We start from the raw sequence: 12,766 nt of genomic DNA on the forward strand, positions 1-12,766 counted from the left end.
CGTCTTTAGTTTTTTGGCGCATAATAATCTAAATGTATAGCGCCACCTACAGTACGTTGCTACAGTACTATAAATGTATTTTATTAGCAGCCTACAATATCTTTATTAAACTCATATCCTAACAAGTACCCCAAATCCTTATTTACCTTTCCCTTTTTATTTAAGTATGTTATTAATTCCTTTCTTTCTTCGTCATATTTTTTACAATCGTATATTACATGCTCTACTGTTTCTTTTCCCCCACAATAATCACATAAACCATTCTCATATACTCCAGTAATAAATAGTGATGCATTCAGTCCTGTGTGTCCAAGTCTCATCCTTGTTATAATGACTTGTTCCCTCCTGTTTCTACCACTGTTTTGTTTATTATTAACATTGTTTTTATATTAAATAAATGCCTCCCCTTATTATCTGAATTCCATGTTTCTTGCCAATCCTTTAAAATATTTTCCATAATTATAGTTTTGACTTCACTTTTACTTAAAGCAACATTAACATCTACTTCTTGCTTTTTTAAAGCATCTTTTGCCAATTTATCAGCTGTTTCATTTCCCAATATGCCCACATGTGCTGGCACCCAGCAGAAACCGACCAATACACCTTTTCTTTGTACACGCCATAATAATGTAAATATTTCACGTAATAAGTCTTCTCTACATGAATGATGTGTGGACAAAGATGTTAACACAGAAGCAGAATCAGAGCATATCACTACTCTGTCTGGTCTTACCTCTTCAATCCACATCAATCCTATTATGATAGCGACCATTTCAATAGCATATATTGATAGCTTAGATGATACTCTTTTAGTTATTGATACATTCAAGTCCGGGATAAAAACTCCTATTCCTGCAAGCCCTATATTTGGGTCTTTTGATCCATCTGTATAAATATGCGTACTCGCATAAAATCTTTGCTGTAAATGTCTATTCACCATATATTTGATATTACCCATTTTCTCCCAGTCCCTTTTCTTGTCTAGTATTTCCAAATAAATTTTAACTTCAGGAATTAACCAAGCTGGTACCTCGCCCCATACTGGAGACATACTACATTCTATATTTGCAATCTGATATCTTTCTGCTAGTTGATTAATATTCCATCCAAAATCCTTCCCCTTTTCCTTTGTATATTCCCAACAATTATTCAATACATCTTTTGAAATATGTTCTCCAGCATGACTCTTCATTGATGCCCAATATACTAGGGACAATTTTACTCTACGTAAACTTAATAGCTTTTAATTTGCCTCTACTAATAGTGCATTGACTGGAGCTGTTTCAAGACAGCGTGGGAGGGGTTTCCTCAATGGAGTCAAGTGACTTACAGCTCAAGTACGGAAAGCCTGAAGGCACATTTGAGAAAGCAGTGTGCTGTGTCTCATTTAGAAGGCTGCGCCCTCCGGAGGTCGCATTCGAAGGCTGCATACGTCATCGAGACTGTCTCATTTCAGAAAAGCAAGTAGGACACTCCGAATGCGACCTTCTTTCACAGGAATTCGGAGGATGCATGGGGGTGTATCCTTCTGCAGTTCTTCTTCTCCTTCTTTTGGTTTTATGCCGGGTTGCGAACGTTCTGCAGTTCTTCTTCTTCTTCTTCTTTTGGTTTTATGGCGGGTTGCGAACTAGGGATGGGCGTATCGATCCGAAGTATCGATATATCGATACTGACGCGAGTACCGAAAGTATCGATACTCAAACAAAAATATCCATACTAAGGTGCGCTTTATTTACCAGTGGTTTTGTTTATTTAACAAAAAAATAATAATAATAATGCGTACAGTATGCATTGAATTGGACGAAAAACCTTTGTCAGCGAGTAATTGTGTAGGATAGAACTATTTTCCTGCTTATCTGAACACACGCAAATGTTGCAAGACAGAACCAATCAATCACAGAGAGCATTCACTCACTGCTGACAGTGCATTCAAACAGCGTTTCCCAAAAGTATCATAAGAAAGCATTAAAGCTTTTGGGAACGGCAGCCCTGAACAATGCTCATCAGAGGACAGAAATAAAAACATAAATGTTTGAGTTATTTCACAATAAACAAATTGAAATTAGCCTACATAGTTTGTGCAATTACACCCTTTTTTTAAAAATTTTTTTATAGCCTTTGTGCACAGCCAGCCTTGTACTCTTCTAGGTTAAAAAAAAACTGTCGTCCATAAAATGCGTTGCACAAATTCGAACATCTGGGTTGTGCTGTTCTGTTGTAAATAAATCTTAACCAATGATTCCTAATTGCATCTACTTCTGGAAGGCCAAATAAAGTGCTTTTGCTTTTGCACTGAAACACACAGCGTCTCCCTGACATGCTGCTTCTACACTAACTGCGGTTACTGAAACCACGCGTTCTTTCTTTGCGTGAACATTTGGGTGGCATTATGCAAATATTTCCATATAGTGTGGTAGATATGTGGGGGCGTGTTAGAATGAGCCGTTTTAGGGGGGCGTGGCAGAGTCTTAACTTTGATAAAGAATATCTCTTTGGTTTTGAGACTTTAGTCTTTGCAACTTCAGGGATCTTATCTATGCACAATCAGCTTGTAACACTCCAAAGAGAAAGGAAAACTTGAAATCGCATCATATGACCCCTTTAAATTCCTTGTGTTCTAGTTTTGTCCATGATTCAGTTCAAACAATTATTTAGAAGCTAAATATCATTTGTGTTTACAATAAACAATACTGAAAGTCACTTACATATTTTGAATGAAAACACGTTACACGTTGTGATAAAATTCTACATAGCCTATTAAAGCCATGTCGGACGTGTCTCAAATGACAGTCCTCGGTTCAAGTGATTCAAGAAGGATTTAATTCGATTCGTGAACAAATCGTTCAGTCCGGTTCATCGAAAAGATTCGACTCAAAAGAATGATTCGGTGACGAATCGGGCATCGCTAAATATAACAAATATCATCCCCTTGTTTTTTTTTTTTTTTCTTCTTCTTCTTTTGTTGTAAAATGATCCGCTATGAATTTATGACGGTATAAAAGGCTGATGTTGCAGATTTAATTTGTTTGATGCCCCAATTTCTATATATATATTTTGACAATATTAGACTGTAAACATGTTTTATCCACGCAGTCCTGGTATATATAAAAATTAATCTAGGTCAGTATCAGTATCAAAATCGTGATGCTGTGTGCCCGTAATCTCCACCCATTTCCTGAGGTGTGAAGGATGTCGGCGAAACGCACGGAGAGCGTTCTGTAACCCACCGCACCCACCACCACAGCAGCAGCGTTTCTGACTGATTTCTGCTCACATCGACTCCTGCTTCATCTACACAGTCTTTCGGGGAATCGGCACGTAAGCACGGACCGGTCGATGGAAAAAGCGAGAAGATGATAATGTGAAGAGGGTGGACATGGAAACCCGACGCTGAGTTCCTTTAATTGTGACCATAAGACACCATGGCCAAACAGTATGATGTGCTGTTTAGACTCCTGCTTCTCGGAGACTCCGGTGTTGGCAAAACCTGTTTATTATGCAGATTCACGGACAATGAATTTCATCCCTCTCACATTTCCACCATCGGTAAGAGTGTTACTTTAATGCATCCGTTCAAAGAGTTGCAGAACAAACAGCACATACCGATAAGAAAACCCATAGCAGCGCTGGGCCATTATAGTCTATGAGCCGTGAAAAGAATGGCTTGAGAATTACAACACACGGTGAGATGCATTCACACAACCTCTTCTAGTTCTTTCTGAGATGCCTGACTGTATCTTTGTGTGAAGTCTTAAAATGTAGCATTTTTACACAACTGTCACAAACCCTGTAGTGTTTGTTTTAGATCGTTCTTATAGATAATAAAATGCAGTAACCTAAATGAATATAAAATCATAGGTTGCATGAATGGCAGTGCACACAGAAAGGGCAGGTGTGTTATTGCATGCATTCTCACTAAAATATTGATGCATAAAAGTGTCCTGTCAGCCATTCCAACTCATACATGCTGTTCTATGCAAGTTCTACAATATTGATATGAAATGGAATCAGCTTGAACTAAATCGAAAGTTTTGGTCTCAGCTGTGAGAAATATGGAAAGATTTTTATTGCAATCTCTAAAACTGTTTTCTATAAAAGGACTATTTTATCACTGTACGCTTTCAAGAATTCCCAGCATAGGGATCATTTTTATTTTGGCTTATTGGATGTTATGAAAAACAAAATTTGGTTCTAAAAAGGCTTTTCATAAACCTCTCATTTTGGTGTTCATGTAATGCTTGGTCTAGTGGGGCATTTTCCCATTGGGCTGACATTATGTCCTGACAACAGCCAATTTACTCACTCGAAGAGGATGAACAGAGAGATTATTTTACAACAGTTTCCAGAAATATATAATTTTATATTTTTCATTTGCAATATGCATAAGGACACTTAATTATTTTTTAACTACAAACCCACTCTTAATACTTCACTTATACTTCATATTTTGTGATGCTTATCATGTATAAAGGTAAACTAGATGCTTCTTTATGTATAAAGGTCTTTTAAAAGGATAGTTTGCCTAAAAATGAAAAATAAATGGTCACTGTTTACTTGCCTTTCCAAACCTTTTTGCTGCTATGGAAACTGTAAAAGTAGCTATATCTAGCAAAATGTCTTAGCCGCTCTTTTCCTTACAATGAACATGAATGATGATACAAATTTCATTGTATGGAAACTAGCAGCTTGGACATTTTGCTAAATATCTAAGTTTGTGTTCCACAGAAGGAAGAAAGTCAAATGGGTTTGGAATGATATGAGGGTGAGTAAATAATGATTCAGTTGTTATTTTTGTGTGATCTGTGAAATCCATGTCATTCTGTAAAATCTTCTTTTTATGATCGAAAAAATGTATGTTTTAAAAGATGTGAGGGTGAATAAATGCTGTCAAAATTCACATTTTGGCCAAACTATTTCTTTAATGAAGCATTTGAAATGCTGAACTCATACCAAAAATGTTATCCCTCAATTAAATCACATGCTTCATTTTGCAAAAGTTCAGGGTATGCTCTGTTGTGTAGCTCTTTCTGTTTTTCCAGGGGAGCGAATAATATCAAGTGGCTTACTCTTGAAATCAGGCATAAGATTCATAACACCCTCCTATTGTTCCTGATGATGATATCCCCCAAATCAATAAGGAATCAGAGGCCCTGACTCATTCCTGCAGCCTGCTGTCTGTCTCGCTACTGTTTATTTAATATGCTGGGATGGATCTCTTTTGGTTAAGTAGTGATGTGATACAGAACAATCTTTAACTGCAGGAGATAAAAGCTTTAGTCTGACTGGTCCTGAGAGATGGCCGGTGTCTTGCTCTAAAACATGGTTCAATAAGCTGTAGTCCGCAGGGCAATGACCCATATATATTATGATACTAGGCTGTCAAGGTCCTTTGCGCTGTACTGAGACATTATTCACAGTGGAAGAGTGTGGTCTGCAAGTTAATTTGAAGCATTAGCAAATGGTTCTTAGATGTTATCTATTTGCCTCGAGGCAACATGCTGTTATGCTAAATTATAGAAAGCAGCTGTTGATTGATTAGTTTGAGGATAACAAATTAAACGATATGAGCTTAATTTCTGTTTCATTGCTTTCTATAGTCAATTGTTTATGATGCTGTCAACACTAGAGAAATTGGACTTGTGTTTAAATTTGTATGTGCTAATCACCATAGCATATCTGTCTGTTGTCTTGTTAGAATTATTTCCATTTCCAATTAGCCACTGTCTCAGAAGGAAAGTGTCAAAGTGATGATTCAATTGTTACAGCTCTGGCACATTATGACAAGTTCAATACTTATTACTGTCTGTCAAATGGCCATTCATTTAAAGGTATGCTTTAATTGTCTTTATATTTTTGGGGCTCAGAAACATTACAGTATCAGAGGTATAAAGTATTTCACTACAATGCTTTAATATTTTTGGGGGAAGTTATAATTTACTTGAGTTCTGTTAAATCCAAATAATGGTACTTTTTTTCATCAGGGGGTTTTTACACGACACCAACATCAACTAAAAACAGAAAACGTTATATGTGTTTTGGCCTTTCATTTATACAACAACTGCATTTTGAGAGCTTGAATACAAATTTTGAAAACGGATTTCAAAGTGCAAGTTTTTGAAAACTATTCCATTATCGTCTCAGTGAAAACTATAAAAACGTGAATTTGTTTTCGTTTTCAGACTATAGATATGTGTGCAGGCGTCTGGTGTTTCTTCACAAAGCAACATTGCCAACTACTGGCCTGGGATGCATAGTACAGCATCTTTAGTCGTTTTCGCTAGTCCTTGTGATTGGGGATTGTTTTGACAACATTGTCGTTTTCAAAAACCAAAAGGTAAAACATATCCATTTTTAGTACATCATTGTCAAGTAAATCCTTAAGTTACATTTACAAAGTAGAGAAATGCTTTTTACTCCTTAAAGTATTTTTATGCAGACTTAAAAGTACAACTTAAATAAAAGACAAGAGTGATTTAAATGATGTCAAAATGTTCATTTTTGGGTGAACTATCTCTTTTAGACACAGACTTTGAACTATAGTAGCCTAATGCCGTTTTTATGATAACCATTGCTTAGATGGATGAGTCAAGTGTGAACACTGTTCAGTCTTGATTTTAGTCTAAAAATCACTATATTCTAATTAGTGGTCGACCGATATATCGGCCGATATTTGGCATTTTTCAAATATCGGCATTGGCCGATAAGTTTTTCCTGTCTGGCCGATGCGTTCGAGGCTGGACTTTTATTTTGACGGCGCTGAGAACGGCAGCGCCTGAGCACACAGTGCTCACATTCTCCCTCTTGTTTGCTGTCGTCGTTAACAGTTCTGTCTAATACGGATAGAAGTCTGTCTAATAATCAGATAGAACGGTTAAACAAAGGAATTAAAATGTATACAAAAAAGTATTATAACGATTGCTTTTATAATATTAGTAATAGAAAAGCAACCATTATAATACTTTCTCGTTTGCCTTCAGCATTCAGCAAATACGCATTTATATCATTTAAACAAATCTTTGAATGTCTAATGAACATTTAATTTCACAAAGCTTGCAAACTTAGTCAAATCTAGTTGAGATCTTGTGAAGTGTGCATTTGTATCCTGCATGATCGCGTATGCTCTACGTGTGACGGTCGGTCCGTGTGAATTGAATGCGGACAGAAAGAGAGTTCAGCCTCGCTGGAGATGCGCAATCGTCAAACTTTAAACTCTTGATTTCAAATTATGCTGCGCTTTATCCATTTGCCCACTGTCATATTCATGTCATTTTCACTGTGTGCTGTATGTAAAATGACTGATACCTTGGCTTTATTTGAAAAAATATGATTCCCAATGCACACAAACTTCCCAGATTAGTGCCCTGTTGGTTACAATGTTTACTTTTTATGAAATATTTATTTATTTTTGAAAAATACTTTGTCATCTAAAGTATAAGTATGTTTATTTTAATCCATTTTCAAATGATTTCAAATTTCTTAAATATGAATTAAAATAAATAAAATTATATTGGCTTTATATCGGCCATCGGCCACCCTGCTTTCCAAGATATCGGCATCGGCTGTCAAAAAAACTATATCGGTCGACCACTAATTCTAATGTCAGTAATCTACTGAAAATATTCAGGTAACAGGTTTCAGGATATTTGTTTATTTTAGCTTCTGCTTTATGACTTTTACACAGTCAGAACAATGAGAAAATAGTAATTTTTGGCATGTTCCTTTTTTTGCATAAAAAATACTAAAATTAGAAAATCTCTTAAAGGGGTGGTTGATTGCGATTTCACTTTTTTAACGTTAGTTAGTGTGTAATGTTGCTATTTGAGCATAAACAATATCTGCAAAGTTACGAAGCTGAAAGTTCAATGCAAACGGAGATATCGTCTTTTAAAATTCTGGCAGTTTAATGCCTACAAAAACGGCTGGTAGGGACTACAACGAGTTACTTCCCGGGTTCGTGACATCACAAACCCAGATAAACCCCGCCCTCGGGAAAAGGCAGCAAAGAGGGCGAGTGCTGCGCTGCTTTAGAGAAGAGGAAGAGAAAACTAGAGGTGCACGTAAAAATCTATTCATATATGAATTGCGATTCTGTCTTCTAACGATTCTAATGGATTCACAAGTTTCAAAATCAATGTTCTAAAGCAGCGGTTCTCAATCCTGTTCCTTGCGTTCTCCTGCTCTCTCTCTCTCTCTCATTCAGATCAAATAATGAACCGTTCCAATTATACACTTATTTTCACATAGCTATGAGAAGCGTTAAACATGGATGTGCATGCGGTTGCCGTACTGTATTAAAGCTTTAATCAGGATAAAACCGTATATTAAAAGCTAACATAAGCAGTAGCATTTACAAATAACAGCATATCTAAAAGTATGAGACAACAACAAACAAAAAACATAGGCCTACCATTCATTATTTTTTTGGTTTATGTCACACTAGCTGAAATGGGATGTTAGCAATAGTTTTTGAATGATGATGATACTGTGGAAATGTGCTGTTCACAGTCAGCCATGATTAATTTATTCTGTGAGCTTAAGTTTCCAATAACAGGGGGTTACCAAGGTACAGTGAATAGCTTGTCATGTGATCCAACATGGCCGCTACAATAAAGGGACATACTTTATGTAAAACAAAACAGGTTTTAATAGGCTATTTAACTGGTTTCCAATTTCACTGGTGTTTTCATCTCATGTGAGTTCATCTCATTATTTGCATCACTTTATGAGAGGTTGGTTTGGTTTCTCTTTTATTTTGTAGTATTTCACAGCATTGTTGTTGTAGTCCTTTCACTGCTGAGATTCTGGAAGAGAGGATGGGAAGGGCAGCTCTTTCATTATTTTACTTTCCCCAGGACAACCAGTTCAGTGGCGGTAGTGTTGACCTTTCTCGGGGCACTAACACTACTGCTTTATTTAATGCAGTTTAAGAGAGGAGGCTATAGAGCTCTGTGGATGGCATTCAACTGTATTCAAGATGATACTCGTGTCTTATTTTAGTATTTCTTGTGCTTGCATGTTCTTGTGCTTGGCATGCCATCTGCTTGCAGACACTGAATTGAATCCTTTGAAAAAAAATGTTTGATATGAAGGCCTCTATACAAACTGCCTAAGTTCTCTCTCTAACTAAGAAATTTGGTAATTAATCTTTTTTTTTAATCACATTGCTGCCAGGGCATGTTAAAAATAACAGAGACTCCCGACTATTGTTGTTTTGGAGTAATAATTGTTATTGAGAATGAAACTTCCTAGAAAAAAACAACTCTTCCGGGAGCTGGAATGTCTTGCAGTGGACCTTATTGACAGATACCCATTTATTATTGCAGTTTTGCTGTGGCTTTATTTTCTTGCCTGCCTCAGGTTTAAAAGAGAGGTGTTTTCTTTCAGGGCTCAAGATCTCGTTATGGTTTCACACCTTACAAGAACACGTCATTCTTACTACGCAGTACACTTTCATGTTCACTTCATATGTATCTAAAGAAATTGCATAAAATATTAAACTCCGAATTCTTAATGAATTCTGATGTTTTTTTAAATTAGGTGAACAGAGATCAAGTATTAACAATTAATTTGATTAATTCTGTGCTGTTTTGTGGTATTTATCTTACTCCTGTTTGATAAAATGTCAAATATAAAAATATATATTTAAAAAACTACTTCAAATTTACATTTCCATGTAAACTATTTCCTTATTTCCACCCTTTTAGGTTCTGTGCTGTAAATTTTATTGCCAGTGATGCAATGAATAAATTTCACAAGTTCTTAAGCTTGACCTAAGCATATTTCTAGACAAAAAAATACCCTTTTATAGAAATATTTATTAAATTGCAACACAAACATATTTATTTTTCGAAATGTCTCTCTGTTATTCGTCACCATTTTTGCTTCTTTCTTCTTATTCTTATTCTTTATTACTTCACTGCCTTTTTATGAGTCTGATTTGAACGGTTCAGTAAACGTCATGAGAGCACTGATTATACTGAAAGATTTCATTTAGATCTGGCTTAGAGCCTGAAGATGATTTAACAGATGAGTTGTGTCGGTATGAGGACAAAGAGTGCTTATTTTATTTTCAAATTATTGAAAATAATGAGTGAGTCACTCATTTAGTGAGTCACGCTAAACATCTTTTGATACTTTTTGCACTTATTGACATATTGTGCGGGATTTGTTTTCTTTATCCTTTAGTTTTGATCTTTTTGGTCTTTGTCTCCTACGCACCTATCAATTGCCATCAGGTGTGCGGAGATTGATTGTTCATTTATTTTCTAATTATTTGAAATCATTGTGAAATGTTTTTCTTTTTTACCCCAGGTGTCGATTTCAAAATGAAGACTTTGGAGATAGATGGCATTAAAGTACGAATACAGATATGGTATGTTTTATTTTTCTGTGATGATATAACAGTGTTTGATCCACTGGTTCTGCTAATCAGATGTGTGTATGTATGCAGGGACACAGCAGGTCAGGAGAGATATCAGACCATCACTAAGCAGTACTACAGAAGAGCACAGGTGATCTTCACACATCTCACTGACTCATGCACCGATCTAATAATGGAGTCAGATCTAATACAGATACCTGTTGTGTGATAATTCACTGATAAAGGCACATTATTATGTATGGGTGGAATGAAATGGATTCTGTATCAACAGGGCATTTTTCTGGTGTATGACATCACAAGCGAGCGCTCGTTCCAGCACATCATGAAGTGGGCCAGTGATGTAGATGAGGTGAGGCTGTGGAGTTTAAAGCATATCCGTCTTACTGTAACTAAATATAACCTGCTTCTTCTTAATGTCTCATCATTTAAATTCCACCGCCCCTCTTTCTCTCTTTAACTCTGGGGTTACAGCAGTTAGAGGCTGCTCTGCAAATCTGGGATTTAAAATTGAATTGAATTAACAGAAATGGAACGTTTTGGGATTTAGGAAAAAGTAAAACATAGAAACATTATGATGTAAAAATACATTTTGCACTTATTTCTGGGACACTAAGCAAGTTTGTTACTTTTTACTAATTTTTACAAAGCACCAAAACATTTGTATTTCTTTAATAATATTAATAATTTCCCTTATTTTGCCTTTTTCATGTTACAGTTAAGTTTATATATTATTATCACAAATAAAACACTGAAAATACAAAAAAAAAAAAAGAAAAAAAAATTGAATCTCAAATATTCATTGTGGACTTTTGGACCCCACTGTATTATTCGTATATTACGTTTAAAACTTGGCCCCATGTTTTCCCACAAGAGGACAAAAGAAAACTGGATGAAAACACAGAAAGTGTACCAAAGCAATATTGCTTCTGTTAAAGGAATCCTATGTCTCATATAATATTTGTCTGTTTCTGCTCAGCTCCATCCATTTGCCTCTATTGAGTCTCTCCTCTCGTCTGTTCTGTTTCTGCTCAGTATGCCCCTGAGAAAGTGCAGAAGATACTTGTTGGGAACAAGTCTGATGAAGAACAGAAGAGACAAGTAGCTACAGAACAGGGAAATAAGGTAAATAAATAATATTTCCCTCCCGTGCACTGCATCTTTCATTCATACTGCTACTTACTCCACATTTACTCTGTCATCTGACAAATCTTATATCTAATGTCTGAGGTTAAAGACTTTCTTCAGACATCTTAATCTTCTTTTTTGCTCTAGCTTGCCGAGGCTTATGGAATGGATTTTTTTGAGACAAGTGCCTTTACCAACCACAACATTACAGAGGTGCAATTTTGTATTTTTTCTTCTTCTCATTATTTCTGTATTTTATGTTGTTTCTTCTTAAATATTTGAGGAATGGTGAAGCCATGCAACCATGTGATCCTTTTGGTCGCAAATTTTTATTATCTACAGTTAATCGGGTTTTTATCTTTCCTTCATTACAGTCTTTCACCCGATTGGCTGAATTAGTTTTACAAGCCAATAAGAAGGATCTTGATTTGTTGGGAGGATCCATGAATGATGAGTTCAATCTGGCTGTTTTGGAGGAGCAGGAAGGATTGTGTAATGTTAGCGATGACACCCGCAAGTCCTGCTGGTGCTGAGGACAGGAAGTGACATGACTACTTTTTCAGTTGATTTCCATATTTTTGTTGCATTTACATTTTGAATATCACTTTGCAAAATTGACAGTTATTGTTAAACAGTGTTTGGTGCCTTTAATGGCTTATTTCTTATTCATTATTTATTTTATAGTTACTATAAATTAAGATGGAACATTACAGAATATCGTATATGTATATAAAGATTCTTTTTAAGTTTTTTTCCTCATTCTGAAAAACAAGATCAAAAGGCCACTGCAGTGCAGTTGTACATTATTTAGTTATGCTCATTCAAGCCACACATTCAGAGTCAGTCATACGTTATATAAAATACAAGTTGATTAAAGTGTAAGGCAGCATTGACAAAATGGTTTATTCAAAGGAATAGTTCAATCAAAAATGAAAATGTCCTGAATATTTACACACTCTCAGGCTATCCAATATGTAGATGAGTTTGTTTCTTCATCATAAGAGGAGAAATCTAGCACTACTTTTTACTTTTAATTTAGCATCACTTGCTCACCAATGGATCCTCTGCAGTGAATGGGTGCCATCAGAATGAGCTGATAATATATCCAAACAGCTGATAAAAACATCACAATAATCCACAAGTAATCAACACAACTCCAGTCTTTGTGTAGTGAAAAGTTGTGTGTTTGTAAGAAACAAATCCATCAAGGCATTTTAAGTTTAAACTAAAGTTCCATAATCCATACTAAAAGTCCATCTG

At 35.7% G+C, this 12,766-nt stretch overlaps 1 protein-coding gene across 1 annotated transcript; it reads left to right on the forward strand.

Moving 5' to 3' along the window:
* The first annotated feature begins 3,161 nt into the window (after positions 1-3,161).
* Positions 3,162-12,267, forward strand: LOC107721320 (ras-related protein Rab-15-like). Its single transcript, XM_016529266.1, has 7 exons — positions 3,162-3,546; positions 10,312-10,372; positions 10,451-10,511; positions 10,653-10,730; positions 11,414-11,503; positions 11,654-11,719; positions 11,881-12,267. Exons 1-7 carry the CDS (start codon positions 3,423-3,425, stop codon positions 12,037-12,039), a joined length of 639 nt encoding a protein of 212 aa, XP_016384752.1. The 5' UTR covers positions 3,162-3,422; the 3' UTR covers positions 12,040-12,267.
* Positions 12,268-12,766: the final 499 nt, after the last annotated feature.

Source organism: Sinocyclocheilus rhinocerous, unplaced genomic scaffold (assembly GCF_001515625.1).
Source record: "Sinocyclocheilus rhinocerous isolate Xijiao unplaced genomic scaffold, SAMN03320098_v1.1 scaffold271, whole genome shotgun sequence".
NCBI classification, from domain to species: domain Eukaryota; kingdom Metazoa; phylum Chordata; class Actinopteri; order Cypriniformes; family Cyprinidae; genus Sinocyclocheilus; species Sinocyclocheilus rhinocerous.